The sequence below is a fragment of the Hippopotamus amphibius genome, chromosome 9, assembly GCF_030028045.1.
Source record: "Hippopotamus amphibius kiboko isolate mHipAmp2 chromosome 9, mHipAmp2.hap2, whole genome shotgun sequence".
NCBI lineage: Eukaryota > Metazoa > Chordata > Mammalia > Artiodactyla > Hippopotamidae > Hippopotamus > Hippopotamus amphibius.
In genome coordinates, this window is record NC_080194.1 from 118189719 (window position 1) to 118214774 (window position 25056).

At 40.0% G+C, this 25056-nt stretch overlaps 1 protein-coding gene across 4 annotated transcripts; it reads right to left on the minus strand.

The window, feature by feature from the left end:
• Positions 1–651: 651 nt before the first annotated feature.
• Positions 652–25034, minus strand: PALB2 (partner and localizer of BRCA2). 4 transcript variants are annotated; one of them, XM_057747725.1, is made up of 13 exons: positions 24822–25034; positions 22974–23033; positions 22734–22836; positions 18728–20191; positions 15769–16598; positions 15340–15411; positions 13464–13625; positions 12289–12374; positions 11874–12035; positions 10715–10831; positions 6219–6306; positions 3482–3630; positions 652–1151 (listed from the first exon to the last, which is right to left on the minus strand). In XM_057747725.1, exons 1-13 carry the CDS (start codon positions 24894–24896, stop codon positions 944–946), a joined length of 3576 nt encoding a protein of 1191 aa, XP_057603708.1. In that variant the 5' UTR covers positions 24897–25034; the 3' UTR covers positions 652–943. The 4 variants fall into 4 exon arrangements, with proteins under 4 accessions (XP_057603708.1, XP_057603709.1, XP_057603710.1 ...); XM_057747726.1 differs by lacking the exons at positions 652–1151; positions 3482–3630; positions 6219–6306; positions 10715–10831; positions 12289–12374 and having other exon boundaries at positions 11880–12035; XM_057747727.1 differs by lacking the exons at positions 652–1151; positions 3482–3630; positions 6219–6306; ... (1 more) ...; positions 12289–12374; positions 13464–13625 and having other exon boundaries at positions 11880–12035.
• Between the last annotated feature and the right edge of the window lie 22 nt (positions 25035–25056).

The following is a 25056-nucleotide window of genomic DNA, read 5'->3' on the forward strand; positions in this document are numbered from 1 at the left end:
GCAACTAGAGAAAGCCTGTGTGCAGCAAAGAAGACCCAACGCAGCCAATAAATAAATAAAATAAATAAATAAATTAAAAAGAAAAAGAGTAGTAATGAAGTCAGCAAAACCCACTCTAGCAATATCATAAAAAGGTATCTTTAAAAGAGAAGTAATGGTGCAATTAGTTACCTTATATAGATCATGAATACATACTCTCAATATACTCGAGAAAATCAGGCAAATAAATACTTGTAGATTAGGATGAAGTTTCCAATGATACCAACAGATTAGGGCTTCAAAAACTGCCGTCTCTCAAACCACTTAGGCAAAGGTGAAGATAATGTACTCAAGTACAGCTGTATTGTTGAGGCTAAGTAACTCGTGAAAACGCAGGCACTGGTCTCAAGGATGCGTGTGAGAATGAAAAAGAACAACAGCATTTCTAAATTAGCATTTCAATAGGTTTTGTATTAATTTTAGTAGGTACGTGAAAAGAAAGTATTGTAAGTAGTGTAAAAAGTATATTACATATTAGTATACTGAATTAACTGAAATTTACTTTTACTATGCAAGCATCATTGACTAAATATTCTAGTTGTAAAATAATTAGTTCTTGTTTCTGAAAATGGTCTTTATAGGATAGGAAAAAAATATGCCAATCAGAATGTATCAAAATAAATATTTATTAACATTTGAAGCTTTCTGTACATACACCTTTAAAAGCAAATGTGCAAATGTGAGGAATTACAAAAATCAACCTAAAATCCCCTTCTCCCAAAGTAAGTACAAATGAACATTCAAGATTAGTTGTGCCCCTACCATCGGAGTAAAAAGTCTGTCTGAATCAATACAAGTAATTATATTAAATGACTTTCAAATAGTCTCCTTCCTAGTAACAACCCCCAAAAGTACTAAGAAGCCAAAAACATCCGGAACACTGTTTCCACCTTATCCGAACTTATTAGTAACGGTACACAAATATATTTCCGTCTTTTTGTCCAGCCAACAAATGAGAATCTGTACCTGACCATTTAACAAAAGACCAATTCTGGTCAGAGACAGGTGGAAGGAGAGCAGTGCAATGACCCAGAAGTAAGTCCCAAATGGCAATGGTTCCAGAAGTCAGTACTGCTGCTGCAAAATGATCTTTCACGTCGCCTTCCAGGAACCTAACAGCAAGCAGAGAAGAGACAATTCAAATCACGTATCAAACAAACAGACAAAAGTATTAAAAGTAAAACCATTAAAAATTCTGGTTTATTGCAAGGGCCAAGCAAGGGCAACAGGTGGCTTGTGCTCAAAAACCCGAACTCACTAGTTTTCTCTTCTAAATTCCATGAGATGAGACACAGTAATGCTTCCTACAGTACTGGCACCAAATAGGCTTTCGAGATTTACTAAACAAATGGGTTTGAAAAGTGACAAAGGAAATGCTTGACCAAGTAGTTATCTGTATACTCAACTGCTAGGCCAATGACTATGGTTCTCTCTTTATATCCAAGAAAACACCTGCTATGCAAGCACATACTTCAGATGAGAGTTCTGAGGTTCTTGCTGAGATAAGAGCATTTGCAGAAATGCCACAGCTGGCTATGCACATAGGGAGAGAGACTTTTATCTATTTTCTATTTTTTAAATATTTATTTATCTGGGCTGCTCTGGGTCTTAGTTGCGGCATGTGGAATTCTTCATTTCCGCATGCATGTGGGATCCAGTCCCCTGACCAGCGACTGAACCTGGCCCCCCTGTATTGGGAGAACAAAGTCTTACCTGCTGAACCACCAGGGAAGTCCCAGGAGAGGGACTTCTAGAGCATGTATCATCTAGCAAGCTTTGCACAAGATCCAAAGAAACACGGACATATACATTGTAACTATCAAGGTTCCTTATCCTTGTGAGCTACTAAAGCTAAACTTTGTGATCCTGATTTACTAGGTCTATTTTTTTTCAAACACTGATAAAGGCAGTCTCTAGAAAGGATACGTTTAGATGTTACTTGATTCACCTAATAATAACAGCACTACTTCAGAGCTTCACATGGCTCAGAAAACTGCTGGGATGCCAATAACTGTGGCACTGGTAAATAGATTTTCTCATCAGTCAACAGATAAATATTTATCAAAAGATAAATATCAGAGTTTCCCTGGTGTCACAGTGGTTAAGAACCTGCCTGCCAATGCAGGGGACATGGGTTCAATCCCTGCTACAGGAAGATCCCATATGCTGCGGAACAACTAAGCCTGTGAACCACAACTACTGAGCCCGTGTGCCGCAACTACTGAAGCCCATGTGCCTAGAGCCCATGCTCCACAACAAGAGAAGTCACCACAAGGAGGAGCACATGCACCACAATGAAGAGTAGCCCCCACTCGCCACAACTAGAGAAAGCCCATGTGCAGCAACGAAGACCCAATGCAGCCAATAAATAAATAAGTAAATTTACAAAAAAAAAAAATCAATATGAACTGCCTACATGACTGAGGGTCAGTCAAGATTTCAAAGTAAAGATATCTTTGTAAGTACATTTAAAACTTCTTTAATTTAGGTTTTATGGAAAGAATGTAAATTATTGTTTTTTTAATTTTTTTTTAACATTTATTATTTACTATTTATTTATTTTTGGCTGTGTTGGGTCTTTGTTGCTTCGCACGGGCTTTCTCTAGTTGTGGCGAGCAGGGGCTACTCTTCATTGCAGTGCACAGGCTTCTCATTGCAGTAGTTTCTTCTGTTGCGGAGCATGGGCTCTGGGTGCACAGGCTTCAGTAGTTGTGGCACATGGGCTCAGTAGTTGTGGCTCGCAGGCTCTAGAGCACAGGCTCAGTAGTTGTGGCACACGGGCTTAGTTGCTCCACGGCATGTGGGATCTTCCCGGCCCAGGGATCAAACCCCATGTCCCCTGCATTGGCAGGCAGATTCTTAACCACTGAGCCACCAGCAAAGCCCCAGAATTAATTTTTTACAAAGCCACTTTAAATATTAAACAATATAAATAATATAAATGCACAAACTTCCAGTTAAAAAATAAGTTCTGGGGATGCACTGCACACTGTGATGAACATAAAAAACATATATATTATTTATTCATTATTTACCAAATATAACATTCAAAAAATGATGTTTGAAGTGTGTAGATTTTCTGGTATATAGTCATATACAAGGTATGGAATAATTATATAACTGTAATTATAATAAGTTTTTTTGTAGAGAATATTAATTACTTTGTATTTGAGCTGTTTTCGGTATGGGAAAAAACAGAGCTTGAGTGCACATAAAACACCTAGCCAGTGCCACACTGGCGGCGATCACGGGACGTAGGGAATCTGAGGTTTGACTCAGATCTACTAAACTTCATACTTCATCCTACTCTTAACATTCTTTACCAGGATCTGTAGTATTTCATGTTTCCATTCATGTCAGTGACACAAAAATATCTGGTTTCTGCATTTGCACAAATACTTCTCAAAATGTGACACGCATTAAACGGTAACCACACACTTGCCTTCCAGCCTGCCCTTGAGGAAGGCAGTAGAGCATCACGCCCACACTCAGGGTGGTCTTTGGGTTAATCACAATCAGCTGAAATACAGGGCTTCCTGACAACTCACTCTCTTTGGCACAAGGGTGACTCAGAACAACAAACAGGAGCCCCTGATTAAGGAGAAAAATTAATAACCAAATAAATCATCAAGAGCATATGGGGAAAAAAGAAAGCATTGGCAGACACAAAACTAAAGAATTACAGGAACGGTCAACAGGCTCTTAAGTCTCCAGGATTCAATCCCTGGCTCACTCTTTTCCAGGCAGAACTGTTGAGGGTATCACTGAGCTGGACTTCTGGCTTCTCCAGCACAGGGCTTCCCGTGACTTTACAGTCAGTCTTTGCAGGCATGAATCTAGCTGACTTAGCAGCTTCCTCCACTTTAGAGCCTACTAACATCTCATGGCATCCATTTGGGGAAATGCTGGCATAAGAAAAGAGGGCATGTAAACACATGGAGGGAGTCCTCAAACTAGAAATGTTCATCTGTAAGTTGGTTTTGGAAAATTTGGAATACATTTTCCCATAAAAACAATCTTTTAAGTGGCGACTGGACTTTCAGGCTAGTTTGCAATAGCCTATTTATTTATACAGTAAAAATGACCCAAATCATTCCCACCATCACCTATGGTTGTTTCTGTGGGAAGATGTGTTACAGAACTCTCCTGGCTTTAAAATTAATGTTCTAATAATAACATTACTGTGTATGAAAATATGTCATATATACATGTATATACACATATATGTATGTTATATGTTAGAAGTAATTATTCTGGGGGTAATATGGGGAAAATTAATTATAGGGCCATCTTAGGATTAATAACATTCATCTCTCTTTTTTTAAAATAAATAAATAAATAAATAAATTTATTTATTTATTTTACTGGCTGTGTTGGGTCTTTTTTGCTGTGCGTGGGCTTTCTTTTAGTTGCAGTGAGTGGGGGCTACTCTTCATTGTGGTGTGCGGGCTCCTCATTGCCGTGGCTTCTCTTGTTGTGGAGCATGGGCTCTAGGTGCGTGGGCTTCAGTAGTTGCAGCACATGGGCTCAATAGTTGTGGCTCACAGGCTCCAAAGTGCAGGCTCAATAGTTGTGGTGCACGGGCTTAGCTGCTCCGTGGCACGTGGGATCTTCCTGGAGCAGGGATCAAACCCGTGTCCCCTGCATTGGCAGGTGGATTCTTAACCACTCTGCCACCTAGGAAGCCCAATAACATTCATTTCTAATTCATACATTTCTAGAATGACTGAATTCTTATAATGAGAATGAATCACCTTTATAATTAAAAAACAACCAAGAGTCAAAAAATGTTACATGCTGTCCACTTAACTAGGGGTTGGCAAACTATTGTCTACAGGTCAAATCTGGTTCAGTGCCTATCTCTGTATGGCTCCTGAGCTAACAGTGGTTTCTGTATTTTGAAATGGTTGGAAAAAAGACACAGGAAATACACTTTGTGCCACGTGAAAATTACATGAAATCCAAGTTTCAGAAAGTTTTATTGTCCAAAGAGTTCTTTGGAACATAGCTACACGATTTCTTTGTGTGTTCCCTCTGGCTTGTTTGGGGCTGTAGGGGCAGAGGAGAGTAGCTGCAACAGAGACCACGTGTGGCCTGCAAAGCTGAAAATATTTACTCCCTGGCCCTTTACAGAAAAAGTTTGCCATTTCCTGTACTGAACTATTAACTGTTATTCCTGGAGTTTGGCTTCATGGAGAAATTTTACTTCTTATCTTCTACACTGCTGTGTTAAATGTGTTAATATCAAATAGGTATTAATGTTGTAATAAAAATGTAAAATTATTTAAATACCTAGTAGGTATGTTTAATCATTCCAGAAATAAATTCAACCCTTTCATTGTAGGATGAAAAAAGTTAGCACTGAGATAATGTGATAAATTATCTAAGATCACACAACATTTTTTTTTGTGGCATACGGGATCTTAGTTTCCCGACCAGGGATCGAACTCTTGCCCCCTGCAGTGGAAGCAAGGAGTCTTAGCCACTGGGCAGCTAGGAAAGTCCCTAAGATCACCCAACTTTTGAGTTCGTTTCCACAGATGCTGCTAGGCTAGGGAAAGATGCATCCTTTGTGTTCAGAGCCTCCGGGTGCTGACGCTGTCGGGTTGTCAGTCTCCACACAGAGCTGAGCCGGCTGCTTGTGCCTCTGCTCGTGGCTCCACAGTGGACACTCAGGCAATTATCCCTGACTCCTAGACAAATACCTTCAACCTGTTCAGATGTTAAAACTGGACTGTAAGCCAAGTCTATTAACACAGTGGCTAAGAAGCTGTGTTTGTTTCCATATGAGAATACTAAAGCCTCAGAGGAAAACATGTCTAGGACCATTTACTCATCCTTCCTAAGGGCATTCATTCACATCACAAATCATTCATGGCAAGGCGGTCGGGAGCCAAGTCTGATAACAGGCATACTATTTCTAGGTACAAATTCACAGCTGGAAATCACGGTTTGCCCATAAGTCATACAGCCAGAAATTTTACCCAGTCATATGGTACCATCACTTATTTTCACTGATAAATTTTAAGAAAGAACAAACACTGCTAACCAATTTTGAAAAAAATAGGCACCAGGAAAGGTCAGGTAATTACTAGTTACTAAGTTATTGCTGTCACTCAGTGAGGCCAATAGGAACACACAAAGTAGACACAAAGTGGTCCCAGCAGATCATTACTTACCATTTCAGAATAAGCTTTGTGACAGATGGAAGCTTGGTAGGAATCACCAATGTGCATCTTTTTCAGGAGTTGACCCGTTTTTAAATTCCTTGGACACCAAAAATAAATAAGTCATAATATTCTTTCAGCAAACTGGCTTTTACATAATGTTTTCTGATTTATCCCAGCCTCCTTTAGGAGGTGACCAAGGGAAAAAAGCAAGGGACACAGTACCTTACTTTTGTTTAGCCACCAATTTGGCTAAAAATAAAACTACAGTTTAACGTTGCCAACAGTGTAATTTAATAGTTTAGCTTTAGTTCGAATCGGCTATGCCACTAGGGCTAAATCTTTTCTCATTCCACGAGAAAAGTCTTCCATGGCCTCATTTTCCTTGTACTGAAATTAGGCACATGGCGTAGCTCTATCATTATGACTTTATCACCCTTCTTATTATGCTTAAATTTTCCATGGAAAACAATAGCCAGGAAACCAAATTTGGTTAGGGGAGAGACTACACCTAAAACAGACTTATAATTACGTCTCTATGATATATGTTTATACGAGAGCTAGACCAAGATAATGGAGAGAGAAGAGAAGACTGAGATGGGGTAAAAAAATGGAAAATGGAAGACAGGAGAGGGTGAAAATAAAGAAGGAGAAAAGAAAGTTTGTTGGCACCACTCCTTAGTTTACTGAGGATTTGTGACACTGATTAGCTGCTCTACCATGTGACTCTAACTGATGAGAAACTTCCAGCTGGCTCCCCATTATCCACAAGATAAAGTCTGAGTTCTTTTTCATGGTACTCATAACCCTGATGAATTGAGTGCTGCAACACCATATGACTCACTGCTCCCTTACCTGAAATCTTCTCACTGTCCGTACAACACACTCCTGGCTCTATATCCCTGTTCAGGCTATCCCTTCCGACGCGCTCCGCGTTACTAATTCTCATCCCTGTTGTTGACAATGCCCAGCCATCCCTTAAGGCCTAGATTATGTCCCACCCCCTCCCAGCTGTGCGAGCTCAATTCAGACTCCATCACTCCTCCGTCTGCACCAGCCCACAGAAATCTCCTCTCCTCCAATTCCCTATAGTACTATCCATAGGCCTCACTTTTTATTTAATATATACTGTAATATATAGGGTATAATATATTCATTCAACAAATACTTCCTAAGTTTCTATGCATGAGGTACTGTGTATAAAAACTGAAGAAGGAAAACTAAATTCTCATGTATATATGCAAGCTTTTCCTCACATAAGGAACACCAGAATGATTTATCCCTCACAGAGGTTAGTACTAGTTCTATATTCAGTAATTGCACTTTCCTCAAATCCCAAAGCACTTTGTTCAAATCTTTCTCTCTCTGACCTTGTATGAATTGTAAAGGAATTATATACTTTGAATTGCAAAGCAATCTTATTTCTCTACTAGATTTTAGGGGCCTTGGGACCAGAATTTACATCTGATTCATATCTGCATCTCTCAGAGAGAATGGTACCTACATAGACTCAAACACCTAGTAAATGATTGAAAGATGGGTGCCTAGTTAATATACCTTGATCAAGATTAAATAGTTAGACCTTCAGCAATAATTTCAAAAAGGGCTGTTGAACCTTGATTATAACAGATGTCTAACACTTTAGCCATCTAACGAATCAGGTCAATAAGGAAGGTGAACAACTACTATATGTAAATATAAAGTTATACAGAGCCCAAAAGGTAAATGATAGCTTTTGATAGACATGTATGAGTAACTACTCTAAGCAAGGAGCTAAGACAGATGTTGATAATAGATATAAGATACAGTACCTATCTTCAAGGACTTTCATGATACAAGGTTAGCATGTGCTAAGTTAAAAATAAGGGCAATATGAACTCAGAGGAGGAAACATCAATCAGGGTTAAGGTGCTACAACAGAACTTAAGCCTACTGTGGGGCTGAATATACCCCTTAAACTTAGAACTTAAACTAATACTTAAACACTAAGTATAAAGGTCCCTTCCCAGCCTCAAATTCCATTGTGATCCCTTATGTATGAAATGCCAAAAGGCTATTGTTAGAAGAAGGGGGGAACTGAGGGATGGAATGAAAAAAGGGAGTGAAGGAATAGGGAATACGTGGAGAGGAATTTTTGTAATGATGCATTAGGGAAATGAAAGCTGCAAAAAGCAAAATGGGCCCCCACTGAAGGTTTTATTTTGCGGGGGGGGGGGGGTCAGGTCAGAGGATTGGGAGGATGAATATTTATAAAGTGATAATATAAAAGATGATCTACAGGTTGAATATTGATTGATGGCAAGAAGACCAATTACTAGATTATATTCATACTTCAGGAACCAAACAATGAAGGTCCAAACTACAGAAATAGCAAAAAGAATAGAAAAGATAACTTTTATAAACAACATTGTCCTCAAATAAGACCTATGTGCAGAAACCCTAAGGAAGGGCCTAAAGTGGAAACCTGCTCCTCTAAGACAGCAGGACTTCTGAAAACAGAGTCTTCTGGCAGGTTAGGTCATGGTCAAATTCCAGAGGCTCCTTGGTGGGGAGGTGACAAAGTTTCTCTCAGGGGTCATGCTTTCCTACTTTATTCCTAGAGGGTTAGGACTGGACAGTGCAGAACAGGCAAGTAGCAGTGACACTAACATCTTAACTTTCACCAAGACCCATTCTGGCCCCAAGGGAATAGTCAGTGGCGAGGGCTTCTGAGAAAAAAAAGATCAATCTATTCTCCTACTACGAATTAACCTTGCAAGTGCCTGTGGCCAGGTGTGGTTCTCCCCCAGTGTCAGGAAAGAGAGGTGGCTAGGGACTCTTCAACTTCAGTTCCCTATCACAAATCTGTTGATTTGAATCCTGTAATCAAACGTGTTTTATATATCTAGTAATTTTGGATTGTATCCTAGACTTTATGAATGACACATCACATAAACTCAGCAGTTTTTTTAAAAATATGAATTTATTTAATTTTTGGCTGTATTGGGTCAGTCGCTGCACGCAGGCTTCGCTAGTTGCAGCGAGTGGGAGCCACTCTTCATTGTGGTGTGCAGGCTTCTCATTGCGGTGGCTTCTCTTGTTGTAGAGCACAGGCTCTAGGTGCACAGGCTTCAGTAGTTGTGGCACATGGGTCAATAGTTGTGGCTTGTGGGCTCTAGAGTACAAGCTCAGTAGTTGTGGCGCACGGGCTTAGTTGCTCCATGGCATGTGGGATCTTCCTGGACCAGGGCTCAAACCCATGTCCCCTGCGTTGGCAGGCGGATTCTTAACCACTGTGCCTCCAGGGAAGTCCCAAACTCTGCATTCTATTAGGTTCCTCTGAAGAATGTTGATTTTTTTCCCCTAGTAAATAGTGAAATTGGCTAAACTCAAATTCCGAACGCCAAAAACCCAGTTCAGTTCTTTTTGCTTTGCCTGGGCTGCTTCAAGTCTGTCCTGCATACATGCAGTTTAAAGGTCAGCCAGATATTTAGGTAGAGAATAATATAGCGAGAGTTTAGGGCTCCTTCTCTGGCTCTCTACTTTTTGGGACTTTTCTTCTTCTCTTTCTACTTGCTGTAGTCACCTTGATCTCTGTCCTTTGGTCCCTTAAGCCAGCAAGACAGAATGTTTTCTATCAGGCTTTTAATAACCAAGTGTGCAGGGACTTCCCTGGTGGTCCAGTGGTAAAGAATCCATCTGGCAATGCAGGGGACACAAGTTCGATCCCTGGTTGGGGAACTAAGATTCCACATGCCTTGGGGTAACTAAGCCCATGAGCCACAGCTACAGAGCTCACACACCTCAACTAGAAAAGCCCGCTCGCCGTAACTACAGAGCCTACATGCCCTGCAGCCTGCACACAACTAGAGAAGAGAAAACCTGCATGCCACAACAAAGAGCCTGTGCACTGCAACAAAAGATCCCACACGCTGCAACGAGGACCCAACACAACCAAAAAAAAAGATAAGATACATTAAAAAAAAACCATAACCGAGTGTGCAAACTGGGGCAACTTCCTTCAGCATATTTTTTTTCTTGCTCTCTAGTGCTTTCAGATAGTTGATTTTTATATTTTGTGCAGAGTTTATAGGTATTTGAAGTAGGAGAATTAGTCTAAGGAAGCTACTCAGCCATTAATCAGAATCAGTACTTTTTTTGGGGGCGGGGGGGGGGGGGGGTGCCGGTTTGGCCTTGCCATGCACCATGTGGGATGGTTCTCTGACCAGGAATCAAACGTTGGTCTCCACAGTGCAAGTGTCGAATCCTAACCTCTAGCCAACAAGGGAACTCCCCAGCAATAGATTTTTGACAACAAAAAAAGATGCGTTTATTTTAAAATAGTCTACTTGAACTGTCTGAATTAATATGATGCTCTTGTTAAGATAAGTATATAGCATTTGACAGTAAAAAAACAAAAACTCAATCATATTTACAGAGTCTCTTACTTAATCTTAATAACCCTGTGAAATTAGAGGTATATCCTTATATTACAGATGAGGAACTGAGGTCCTCGAGGGAAAGCTTACCAAATAACAATGCTGTTCATTATAGTGGTACCAAGCAGAGCTTCCTGCATCCCTTGAACCTCCGCAAAAGTTAGTATAGTCTCTTCAGGGGGCATCAAAAACTGCTTTTCTTTGCTTCTGCATTAAGAATAGTATTAAAAATCAGCACTTTCTACCAAAGCAGTTTCTAAGCAGCTCTTCTACATACTATTGAACATTAACCTAATACCAGAAAAAAAATTTCAATCAGAAAACACGTGTATTCTAAACTTTCTACAATGAACATATGTTGCTTTCACATCATCTACCTGGATATACTGCAAGCACCTCAGATTCATCACATCCAAAGTTAAACTCACCAGCTCTCTCTTCAAACCTCGTGTTTCTTTCTGCATTGCTACCTCAGCTAACTGTTCCACCACCTACCCAGGGGAGCAACCCAGAAACCTGGACTTTATCCTTGCGTCCTTCCTATTTACTCAATCACCAAGTCCTACTGACTTTATCATCTCCTCTCTCTTAAATCCATCTGTTTCCCCCCCATCTCCACTAACGCTTTCCTAATTTAAGCAAACATTTACCTCTTGCCTATTTTACTGCAACAGGTCATGGATAAATATGACAAACAAGGTCCATGCCCTCTGTTATTAGGAAAGACATATAAATAATCACAATAAAGTGTAATGAGTGTGTGACAGACACAGAGGATGCTATGAGTTCCGTTTTTAGCATGTTGAATTTGAGGCATCCACGAGATGTCTAATAAATAGGCATGCAGGTCTTGAGGTTGAGAAAGAGCTCAGAGTTAGAAATATATGTTTGCAAGTAGCCAGCATCCAGATGGTACCTGAAGTAATGGAGACCAAGTGTGTGAAACCAGAAAAGGGTATAGGATCTTGAGGTATTTGTAATATTTAAAGGACACACAGAGATGTTAAAGGAGAATGAGGAGAGAACAAACTATACTTGCTGAGCCTTTCTGCTCCACTGCCTTCTTCCCTGCCAGGTCTGGCTCCACCTCCCTAAACTGCTTCTACGTTATAGCCCAGTATTGAGGCAAAACCTGCTATACTACACATATGGCAGAGAAAACCAGATGCTACTGATTCAACTTTCTCCGAAATCCTGTGATAAGATCATTGTTGATCTAACAGTTAAAATCAACCAGTGCTTTTCTTACCCTCCATCTTCTGCCAACGTCATGATTTCTACTTGCTGATCACATAGGGTCCCACTGCTACTGACTAGCCTCCTCTTTGTCAAGCCGAGCACAGCTTTTATGTTTCCGGAACTCAGGAGCACTTGTTTTTCACTTCTACCATCAGGAGAACAAAGTAGTGCCCTAAACCAAATAGAAGGAAAAATGTGGAGAGGTCGGGAGTAAGTCTTTAATACTAAAGAATTAGGTTCAAAGTTTAAAAGGAAACTTCAGTCAGAGATGTCATTGATAGTTTTGTCTGTCTGTTTTTTAATAAATCTCTCTTTAGACCTAACTTTAGATTCTTTCAAGACGCAAGACTAGGTTATAACTTGCACTCAAAACAAGCCGAGAAAGATCAAGGGAAAGAAAACACCACCCCTTGAGAATTACTCACCTGATTTCTCTGATTTCCAAATTTCCCAAAGCCACACACACAAGATTATAAACATCAGGCACTAGAACTATCTGTAATACTGGGACCTAAATAAAGCAAAGCAGCCAAAAATTATATTTGGTTGTTTCATCTTTAATTAATCTAAAATTTCCAAGATGTGTCGCATTCCTTTCTAGTGTTACTGTACCAGGATAGCTTCCAACATTTCAGCAAGCGTGAAAAGGTTCAGCAAACACCCACTTTGTATAAGCTTAAATCCAAATGAACTATGCGCATAACAGTGTCTACTACGGCACTGAAATAAATTACATAAATTAATCAAATGCTGGCATGTGGACAAGGGGAACACTATGTAGCCGTTTAAAATGTTTATTCACTGAAAAAATAATTATTGAGCGCCACTCTGCAAAGCACAGTGCTAGAAGCTGGGGGTATCCTGGAGAATAAGAATGAAATTTGGTAAGAACTGTCTAAAGAATTCTCACCACGCCAAAAAAAAAAAGGAAACTGTGAAGTGATGGATGTGTTCATTAACTTAATTATGGACATACTTTCACAATGTGTATGTATATCAAATCATATTGTATGCTTCAAATATAGTACAATTTTGTCAGTTATACCTCAATAAAGCTGGAAAAATAAAATTCAAAATAAATAAATAAATATGAAGAATATGTAGAAACCAGGAAAACATGTTTATACAATAAGAAAAGGCAGGCTTAAACATTTTAGGCACACCAAGATTTCAACCATGTAAGATACGTACGAAGGCAGATAAGGGCAGAAGAAAGTATATAGAGAAAAAAAGCAGAAATAACATTTTGCTGAGAGGTAAGGAACATAAGTATCAGCAAGTTTACAAGCCAGAATAGACATGAAGTTCCAGGCTTCTCCACCAGGTCTAGCGTAAAAATCCATCTCTGGATAAACATGTGATAAAGCAAATAAAGCGCAATGTGAATTGTAGAGTCTAGATGCTGGGTGTATGGGTGCCCCCTGCACCACTTTTCTGTATGTTTGAAATTTTTCATAATAAATGCTGGGGAAAAAAAAAACCTCATCTCTCTGCTCTGTCTTGCATAGTCATAGATCCCATATTTTTTGGTAAGCTACACATCTATATTACCATGCAAATGACTGCAAAGATCTCTTTCAGCTATAAGATTCTGACTTACCTCTGTGAAGTGCCAGGAATAAATTTTTGCCCACTGCCAAGTATCCAGAGGTTTCCAAAGAGAAACTACGTATTCACAAGCAGTTATGATACACCGCTCTTTGAAACCAGCTGTTTCCCACCACATGGCACTCACATCCACAGAACAGGAACCTGAAGGATTCTGACACAGAATGGCAACAGCAGTTACGTTAAAGGGATTCTTGGGGGCTGTTTATTACAAAGAGTAAATATGGAAAGTAATGGATTACAAGGATTAGATGAAATACCAAGTAAATCTAATTAAAATTTTACGCAGGTCAAATGAAAGAGCTTCGTGGGTCTTAAGTAACTACAAAAATTGCCCATACACACTTACAATGATAGATTTAAAAACATATAGCTCCAGACTGGAATAGACTCAGATTTAACTGCAAGAAAATAGACCATAAGAACTAACTGGAACATTAGTTTCCTAAGAATCTTTGGAAATGAAACATTCTGATGAAGAACCCACAGGTTGAAAGGGAATAAAACTGAAACAACATACTATTTCTAAACGAACATGCAGAATGTGGTGGCCGAAGCAGTATTCACCACCCCTCCCAAACAAAACCAAAACCAAAACCTATAATTATTAAAGGTATTTATAAAGTAAGCAAGCAGCTCAAGAAGTTAGTAAAAGAACAATGAAATAAGCACAATGAAAAATGGAAGGAATTACTAAGGATAAAAACAGAAGAAAAAAGAGAAACAGGAAACAAAAAACTCAATTAACAATCAACACAACCAAAAACTAATGTTTTTTTGGAAGACCTAAAGGATGGACAAGCCTCTTAGGTCTGATACAGAAAAAAAATACTTTTATACAGAAATGGGGAGTGAGAATAGAGAGGCATATACACAGGCCAAAAAACTATAAGAATAAAAAATAACTTTTTACCTACAAATTTGAAAATCTGAATGAAATGGATGATTCCTTTAAGAAACTAAGGTATTAAAATAGATTCATGAATAGCTTCGAAACAACATAGGTATTATTATACCTCTTTTAAAGAAAAGGAATCTGGGGCTCAGAGGCTTAATGATTTGTCCCATATCACACAGCCAGTGATGTGCAGAAACACTTTATGTGGATTTAAAGCTCTTTCTTCTATACCAGTTGTTCTCAACTGGGGGCGACTTTGCAACCCTCCTCTGGGGGACAGTTAGCAATATCTGGAGACACTGCTGTTCATCACTACTGGGAAGGAGGTGTTACTGGTAGAGACCAGGGCTGTTGCTAAATACCATACAATGTGCAGGACAGTCCCCTATAACAGAGAATTATCCAGCCCCCAATGTCAACAGTACTGAGATTGAAAAACCCTGCTCTACACCATCCTACTTCAAGTATAAAAAGTTAACCAGGACAAGGGTCTAATCTACTTCTCAGGATTTACCAAAATATCATTAACAGAATATTATAATTTATATTTCTCAGAACTATATATATCGCATAGCATATGAAAATTAACCATTTGCTATGTCATAATCTAGAACTGCTACCCCCTTTCTTATCAATCACCATACGTGATTCTTCTAGAAATATTACATCATTTGGATAGGAGAGTCATGAATGACCCCTCTCTCTCTCTGTCAAAATGCCTGATTTAAAATTTAGATATGAAGGAGACTTAAGTTTTTCTTGGCAACAGCTTGACATGTGAACTCCTTCAGAAGATCTCAAAATATATACACAGGTAAATATTGTGAAAAACAAAGAACTTAAATCTGTCTTTTTGAATCTATTCTATCAAGTCTTTTTAATGATCAAATTCTTCTGAATTATCCTATCAATCCATCACATTTTTCACATGTAAGACATAAGGCGTATTACAAGTTAACAGTCTTCTGACCTTTAACTTTGAAGCCAATTGTAGGGTGCCTGGGTTTAAGCTATCACAAGCAGGAACGTCTGCTATTTCAGTCTGTGGAAACAAAAGTCACATCATTAATTTACACTTTATATATATCTGCCTGCATCGCTCACTTATCAAACTATTTCCTGTGTTTTATTTTCTATGGTAACAGCAGCAAAGCTCCAAATGCAACTGCTTCATTGATAACAAAGAGAATAAGATCCCTTATATTTAAATATATACATATTTTAATTAATCCTAATTTCCCCAGAATGAGCTTACAGTTCACAGTGAAGTCATATCAAAGAAACATGTTAAAACATTCTTAAACACCGAGGTACTCATGTGTAAGGTGGGCACGCTGTCCGTATTCACTAAGACACTTCATTCCTTCGGAGAAGATTTCACACAGGAAGTGGTCTGTACCTGTTCAGTGGAATGTTTCCGTGATTCCTGGCATGTGTTTCCACGGAGCTGATTTTCTCTGCAGGTGAATAACTCGATGGGTAGAGGTGCTGCTTGGGGACCAGAACCGCAGTCACGGGAAGGCTGTCCTTTCCCTCCTGCCACATGCAGGCTGCTATCTAATTTTGGTGGGCTGCTCCCGCTGTCGCGTTCTTTATGATCCTTAGCAAGGCTGACTGTGGCTTTTAAGTGAGAAAGCTGGGGTGGAGAGCAAGTCTGTCCAACCAATTCCGCAGACACCTTTTGTCTGTGGGCTTGGGAGCCAAAAGCCGGAGTAGAGCCTAAGACGGGGAAAGCGGGAGAGCACAGGTCTGCTGTCGGTCTGTCATTATCATCAGACGCAACAGTATTTAAAGGAGTGAAAAGTAAAATGGATGAAGAAAGGTCCTTCTCCTGAGGCTGGCTTTTTTGGCTTGGCATTTTAGGATGTGCCTTTCCTGGCAGAATAATCCATTCCTCTTCCCCATCCTCCTTTTCTATGGTGATTTGTTTAGGGGTCGGTTCCTCCACAATACAATTTACCCCTTTAAGATGCCCTTCTCCATACATTTTTGATCCAAAAGGCTCCACTGGTTTTTCTGAGCAGGACTGCAGTTTTTCAAGCTTAAGAGGCCCGAAGTCTTCATCAGGTAACTGAAAGTCCGTGATTTTGAGAAAAGACGACAGATGCTTTAAACTTAGCATTTCATTCTTATGAAATGGAGCCCTGAAAGCATCATCATCCAAAGACAAATACGCGTAATTTCTGTAAGAAAGGGATTCCTCCTCTTTTTGACAATGACCTTCCTTCTCTAAAACAGAAAGCAACAAGAACAATATTCAACAAGAGACATTAATTCCCAAAAAAGAGTGAGCTTCTAAACTCCAATACAGTGCAGTGTGCATTACTTTTCTCACCCATGACTCTGAAATCTCAGCGAACAGTTCAAAAAATCAGCCATAGGTTAGTGGTTACCTAGCAGCTCTCCTTCTGCAGGACCAAAATCAGTGTGGCACTGATAGCACTAGCTGGCAGGGAGACGGGATCGAGGCCCAGTTCTGCCACTGATTTGCTGTTACCTTGGGCAAGTCAACTCACTTCATTTTCCCTTGTCCTTCCTATGGGAACTGGACTAAGAATCTCTAAAGTCCTTTCTGATCCAGAACTTTGATTCCAACAGGCTACCGGAGCACAGTCTACAAAATGCTGGCCCTTCTCATGGAAGAAAACTTAGTCCTCTTTTCAAGCAAAGAGTAATTTACTAGACTTAAAGCAACAGGAATTCTATACCACTCAAAGTGTAGCTGCATCCAACACCTAATAAACAGATAAGAAAGCTGTGGTACGTGTATATAATGGAATATTATTCAGCCACAAACTGATACAAGCTACAGTGTGGGTATATCTCAAAAACTAGCTAAGGAAAAGCAGCCAGACACAAAATGTCACATATTGTATAATTCCATTAATATGAAATACCCAAATAAGTAAATCCACAGAGATAGAATACAGATAGGTGGTTGCCAGAGACTTAGGGGGAGAGGAAATGGGTAGAAACAGCTTAACGGGTATGGGATTTCCCTCTGGGGTGATGAAAATGTTTTGGAACTAGACGGGGGTCATGGTGACACAACACTGTGAATGTACTAAATGCCGCTGAATTGTTCATTTAATTTAAAAAGGTTAACTTTATGTTACATGAAGGTCATCTCAAGAAAAAAAAAATTTTTAATGGACCTGCAGGTTACTGAAATCACATCCGATTATCTCAAAGTATACAAAACAACACTTCAAGTTTATTATTAGCTTGCCCTACTTTCCAATTCCTTTGTTTTCTTGTTGGCTTAAAAGATGATGATAAAAAAGTTATGATTATTGTTTCTAAATTAATGAATGAATTGTAGCTCATAGACCAAAGCCTGTGTCCAATGGTATAGAGCAGCTGGCTGCCTGTTTTGTAAATAACATTTTGTTGAGACACAACCACATTTATATATTATCTATGGTTACTTTCACACTATATTCAAGTAGCTGTGGCTGGGCACAAAGACTGTATTTCCTTTCTGGCCCTTTTCAGAAAGTCTGCTGAGTAAACTAGAGTGAATGATCTATATTTCATGTTCAGTTTATCAGATATAACTCCTGAGTAAACGAACAAAGTTTAAATTAGGGACTTCCCTGGTGGTCCTGTGAGTAAGACTGCGCTCTCAATGCAGGGGGCCCGGGTTCCATCCCTGGTCGGGGAACTAGATCCCACATGCATGCCACAACTAAGAGTTTGCATACCGCAACTAAGAAGCCCACATGCTGCAACAAAGATCCCTCGTGCCTCAACTAAGACCTAGCACAGCCAAAATAAATAAAAATAATTTTTTAAAAAAAAGTTTAAATTATAACATGTCACTTGATATGCCCCAAAATCTTGTATCCTACAGACCTCAGAGAGACTCTATTAGATATTTTACCCCCAAAAGTGGCTCAGGCCTATTGCATTTTATTACACAATCATTCCTCAGAGAGTTTGTCAGTGGACTCTTAACTCAGATACAGATTTCATTTTATTTCAAAAACACTTCCTGTATTAGTTACTTCTCCCCATGGTTAAAAGATTGTATTGTACCTGAATAAACACTAATTTTAGGTAAACATGCAATATATTCTCCTTCTCAGTATCAACTGTTTCAACCGTATTTGTGAGCCCTGGCACCCTTTAGCTAGGTCTGAATCCTGGCTCTGCCAGTTTGAAGACACACTGATCTCCTTGCCTTAGTTTCCTCATCTGTAAAGTGAGGATAAAAATAGATTCGACCTCATGTAGGGTTGCTGTGATGATTCAATGGGTTCGTCTCTATAGAACATTTAGAAAGTGCCAAGCACATAGTGTTAGCTACCACCACCACCACCACCCACACCTCAATTTACCTTTAACTCTCTTCTTACCGTGAATAATTGCTTTTTCATTCTGATCTTTGTGCAAGGCAACTTCTTCCCTGGACCTATCAACACCTGATGTGCCAGAAGTTGGCAAAAGCAGTTCATGATGATCTAACAGAGGGGTGCAGACTGACTTTCTTTTTCCTTTGTATTTTCTACCAGATGGCTGGGTAACCGCCTTCCTAGAAAAGTCATCTTTAGTGGGGCCAGCGGTAGGGGTGACTTCAGTTAATGAGAGAAGTTTCTGAGGACTTTTTGAACTTGGTTGCTCCACATATGTATCAGACATCTTAATTTCACTTTGGTTAGCTTCTTCGTTGGAAACATTTAACTTTTTAGCAGATTTCTTATTTTTATTTTTAAACCCCTTTTTTCTGACGCCCAAATGACTTTGAATTACAGCCTCCAGTGCTACTTTCCTCTGGCAATTTGACATGTGTCGTGTTGTTCTAACGTAATATTCTGCAGGATATAGAAGGCCTTCAAGCATTGTGCAAGAATGTGTTCGATTTTCTGTAGAAATACCAGAAGTTACTTCTAGGCTAAGACTCTCAGATTGACTTAGAACTTCTTTTTCCAGACTTTCACTTCTACCACCAAGAGCATTATTGGGAGACTTAAAAGACATCTCTGTGTGATTTTGTTCTTTTGAGTTTTGGCTTTCATTTGTCACTAAGTTATCGTAAGTGACTTCATTTACAGGACATGAATTATCTGCCTCCAAGTCAGGACTTCTAGGCAGCTGACCACATGCACTTATAGCTTTGTTTACCTCTGGGTTATCTGTAAAGACAGTCATTTTTTTGTTTTGTGCCTCTAGGTTTACAGGCGAAGCAGGGCTAATGTTTTTTAAACTGTGCGTAGTAAGTTCACAGTTACTTTTAGGAGGCTTATGTTCCAGATGCTGACCACTACTGCTGACTGATGGAGCACACAAAGGAAGAGCAGTCACCCTGGCAAAGTTACCCCCTCTGAAGAGTGCATCAATATCTCTTTGTGGTCTGGCGTTTGGTAGAATTAATACACTCCCTACATTAGTTTCTGTAACCGGTGCGGCAGAATCGAGAATGTCAGGCTGAGGACTTGAAAGGTAAGTTCTTGTTTCAGTTACAGGTGTCCTAGGATTTTCTCTATTGACTTCTTCCTGTTCCTTTAGTCTTTTCCCAGAGAGTATGAGCAAATCAGTGTCAAAGAAAGATTCTCTCTCTTGTGAAAAAAATGTTCTCTCCTGCTTCTTTCTTCTCCCTAGCAGCGTACTCTGCCTTTTACCATCAGGACCGTTGACCCTATAGGGAAAATGCTCTTGGATATCATCTGATCTTTGCATGCAAGATCCTTCCACTGGGACACGTCCAGGGCTAAAGGACTCAGGCTCAATATCAAGTGTGATAGGTGTCTTTTCTCCAGTTTCTTCATCAACATCGGTGTGGATTTGTAACGTGTCACAAGGAGATACTTTATTTTTAGGTTCTAAGAAGAAAAAATTATAGTTAATATTTTCCTTTTAAAATGAAAAAGCAACTACCCATATTTATTTTTAAATATTAAATATAAATACTACCAAACATCTATTTAAATGAGAATCAACGGTATTTCATTCAGGCAGATCAAAGTCCAAGTTTTTAATAATCTGATGAACTACAATAATATTAAGTAAAAGTAACAAAAATGGCACTGTGCTGGAAAAATGATTTTTAAACTAAAAGATTATCTATTCTTTATTGCAATCAGCTTTTCTTAGTTTTTTTTCTTTCAGCTTCACTGAAGTACAAATGACAAATAAAAATTGTGCACATTTAACGTGATGCTTTGACATACGTATATATTGTGAAATGTTGCCACAATCAAGCTAACATATCCATCATTTCAGATAGTTACGATTTTTTGTGTGTGATGAGAACACTTAAGTTCAGCTCCCTTAGCAAACATCAAGTATACAATACAGTATTATTCCTTTTTTTTTTTTTTTTGGCCACGCGGCACGCAGGATCCTAATTCCCTGACCAGGGATCAAACCCACACCCCCCTGTAGTGGAAATGCAGAATCTTAACCACTGGCCCACCAGGGAAGTCCCTACAATACAGTATTATTAACTATTGTCACTATGCTGTACATTAGATCTCCAGAATTCATTTATTCTGTATAACTGCCATTCTGTACTCTTTGACCAACATCTCCCCATTTCCCCCATGTCACCTCATTTTTTACTTCATGTCTTTTTTTTGGCTCAAGTAATTTTCATACCACTTTCTTTTTTTTTTTTTTTGGCCACACCATGTGGCATGTGGGAATCTCAGTTCCCTGATCAGGGATTGAACTCGTGCCCCCTGCATTGGAAGTGCAGAGCCTTAATCACTGGACCACCAGGGAATTCCTTCATACCTCTTTTCTACTTCATTAACCTCCAGTTTTATGATTATAAATTACCTGACTTCTAACATGACAAATGACCATTTTTTTTTGTTTTTTTTTAAATTTTATTTATTTATTTATTATTTTTTGGGGGGGTACACCAAGTTCAATCATCTGTTTTTATACACATATCCCCGTATTCCCTCCCTTCCTTGACTCCCCCCCGCCTCGAGTCCTCCCCACCCTCCCCACCCCAGTCCTCTAAGGCATCTTCCATCCTCAAGTTGGACTCCCTTTGTTATACTACAACTTCCCACTGACTATCTATTTTACAGTTGGTAGTATATATATGTCTGTGCTACTCTCTCGCTTCGTCTCAGCTTCCCCTTCACCCCCCGCCCCCTCCCAAACCTCGAGTTCTCCAGTCCATTCTCTGTATCTGCGTCCTTGTTCTTGTCACTGAGTTCATCAGTACCAGACCATTGTTTTTTATTAAAGTATTCCTAGCCAGACCTTTTTCCTTGTGCATATATACTTAAACATCTTTCCAATATTTAAGCAATAAATATAATTTCCAAAAGTTAAGAAAGGAAAAGAGCAACTAAATAAGCAATCCAACTGAAGTACAGTTTATTGCTCATAGAATGGGAGAAAATATTTACAAATCATGTATCTGATAAGGGTCTGATAGCTAGAATATATGAAGAATCCTTACAACTCATCAATAAAAAGACAAATAACCCATTAAAATATTGGCAAGGACTTGAATAGATATTTCTCCAAAGAAGATATACAAATGGCCAACAAGCACACAAAAAGATGTTCAATACCATGAGTCACTAGGAAATGCAAATCAAAACGACAATTAGATACCACTTCATATCTACCAGAATGGTTATAATTTCAAAAATAGAAAATTACAATATTAGCAAAGATGTAGAGAGATTGGAACCCTTCTGCATTGTTGTGGGAATGTAAAATGGTACAGCCACTGTAGAAAACAGTTTGGCAGCTCCTCAAAAAGTTAAATATAGAATTACTGTATGACCCAGAAATTCCACTCCTAGGTACATACCTTAAAGAACTGAAAATATATGTCCACGCAAACACTAGTATGTGAATGTTCACAGCAGCATAATGGCCAAAATTCATAATAGCCAAAAAGTAGAAACAACCCAAATGTCCATTAACTGACAAACGGATATAGAAATTATGGTACATCTATACAATGGAATCTAATTCAGCTGCAAAAAGGAATGAGGTACTGATGCATGCTTAGATGAATGTATAGATGGATGGATGACAGTTGAAAACTTTACACTAAGTGAAAGAAGATAGTCACAAAAGGCCACATATTGTATGGTTCCATTTATATGAAATGTCCAGAATAGGAAAATCCACAGAGACAAAAAGATTAATAGTTGCCCAGGGGTTAAGCGTAGGATGGGTACAGGGTTTCTTTTAGAGGTGGTGAAAATGCTCTGTAATTAGATAGTGACTAGGTTATACAATTTTTTGAATATACAAAGAACCACCGAACCGTACACTTTAGAGTCTACTGCTAGTTTTCCTCTTCTGACTGTAAGAAAAAAAAAACCACAGTCAATTTACCTGGAAAATGAATAATAAAGCAAGTATAAGTGAATGGGCCAGCTTTACCTGCGTGGGTTAGCTGTGTTGAAACTTCCTGCTGGAGTGAGGAATCTTGTCCTTCGACTGTTCTCTTAATGGAATTCTTAACCTTCTCGGCTCGTTGGGCACGCTAGAGAAAACAAAAGCAGCTCAAGAAACAACTTTACAAAAAGGAAATAAGTTTTTGTTAAAAGCTTTATTAAATGAAGAGCTATTTTTATATACTTTGTACCACAACACCAATTTAAGAGAATGAGAATCACTTACCTGAAGGCGGGCCAGTGTCTTGCTGTATTCCCTTTTCAAGAATGCTAATTTTTCCTTCAACTGGAAGAAGAAAAACACCAAACAAAACTGAGCAGGTGGAAAGGAGGCATCAGAGAGAAGGGATGCAGTGCCTATCAGACACAAGTATGCAGTGCTCAGCAGGTCCCTCAGCTAGAGGCAGTGGAGGAAGCGGGCACTGACTCATTCTACTTTCAGTTCTCACAAAACAGCGAGCTCTCTAACATCTCAGCATCTCTGCATAAGTTGTTCCTATCACCTGGAGCATTTCCTCCCCAACTCACTTTGCTAATTTCTACTGACTCCTCAGCTTAGATTTTTATTTCCCTGGGGTAAACTTCTAGGTCCTTCTCCAAATCCAAGTTACGCATTCCCCTTCTCCTCTGTGCTTGCTTTATCACCGTACTTATTACACATATTGTCTGTTTACTTCTCTGTCTCCCCCCATCTCACTGTGAGATCTTGAAGGTAGCAGAGGCTGTCATCCTCCGACAGCCTTTCGACTAATGAATCAACTGTTGGTTCAGGTAACTCCAGCACCTAGATCGATAACTGATACCCACTGTGTATCAGTTATCGTTTCAGGTGCTAGATATACAGAGTGGTCAAGGCCCCTGCTCCTGGGCAGCTTACATATAGTGAGGGATACAGATAATAAACGAGAAAACAAATAAACAACCTAGACAAACAGAGAGAGTGTCTGAGCTACAGGACTCTTTAGACACAGTGGCCAGGAAGGCACTTCTGAGGACTACCATTTGAGTCCAGACCTGAAGGAGGAAAGAGCTAGCTCTGGGAAGATCAGAAGGAAAGCAATTTGTCTAAGATCACACAATTTACAAATGGCATGACTCACACCCATGCAGTCTGCGCTCTTCACCTCTATGCCAAACTGCTTCTCACAGCTCCCTACTTATCACCATTCTTATCAACATCTGGGAATTCGCCTGTTGACTTGCAAATGACCTTTGTCACCCCCACAGCAAGGCAGGCCAAGGCAGGCAGGGATAAGAGGACTGACGAGTTACTGTGAACCAAGAGTTTAACACGATGCTTGGAAGAGCCAGCACAAGATACATTCGAGTTAACAACATTCGCTGGCACACGTACAAGTAGGCATGTATAAGGATATTCAGGGCAGCACTGTTATGGAAACAAAAGCCGCAAACAACCTAAAAGGCTCTCGACGGAGTAATATGTAAAGACAAGATGGCACTGCCATACTACAGGATACTATACAGAACTTTGAAAATAAGGTAGGTACACATGGACTCATGTGGGTGTTACACACGCAGGAGGAAAACGGAAGTTGCAGAACCATCCGGATCATGCCATTTGTGAACATTCACCTTTCCAAAAGAAAACATATTACTTTTAGGTGGTAAAGAATAGAACCGCACCCCTCCACACCCCCACCTCCCGCCCATCACGCGAGCGTACACACACACACACACACACACACGCGCGCACAGAAATATCTGAAGTCCAGATTAAGAGGTTTACTTAAGGGGGTGGACTGGGGGAAGCCAAGATTAAGAGCGTGCAGGGTGGGGTGGGGTGGGGAGGGTGTCAAAGGGGACTTCAGCTTTATCTGTAGTTTTACACTTTGCACTCTTGCATTTCTGCTGTAAAGAAACTTTGTTCTTTAAACGCCACTACGGGACCACAGCGCTCTTCCACACTTTCACTTCCTGTGCCCCCTCCATCCAGAGAAGAGCGCAGGCTAGAAGTCACCGTCGCCCTCGGACGGTTGAGGAAACAAAGACAGCCCTAAAATCCTGGGAAAGGGGGGTCAAAGTTCTGAGTCAACCCTTCCCGCATCCCCGGCACCTTTTCCTTCTCCTCACAGCTGAGGGGCTTTCCAGGAGGCTCTTCCATCTGGCCGGCAGCCAACAAAAAGAGCATCCGTCGCCGGCCCCGGGCCTGCGAACACGAGGAAGCCCGGCTGGCCGTAAGCCCCCCGAGGCGCCCGGGGAAAGTACGGGATGCCCCCCCACCCCAGCACAGGCTCCGCGGGCCCACGCGGGCCGGGCGCGCCAACCACCCCGGCCAATGACAGCCGCCG

Coding starts and splice junctions, on each gene's coding strand:
- PALB2 (XM_057747725.1), bottom strand. CDS start 24,896: ATGCTCTTTTTGTTGGCTGCCGGCCAGATGGAAGAGCCTCCTGGAAAG. Junction 16,599..18,727: donor TGAAAAAGCAATTATTCACG/GTAAGAAGAGAG, acceptor TTTCTGTTTTAG/AGAAGGAAGGTCATTGTCAA. Junction 12,036..12,288: donor TTGGAAATCAGAGAAATCAG/GTGAGTAATTCT, acceptor TATTTGGTTTAG/GGCACTACTTTGTTCTCCTG.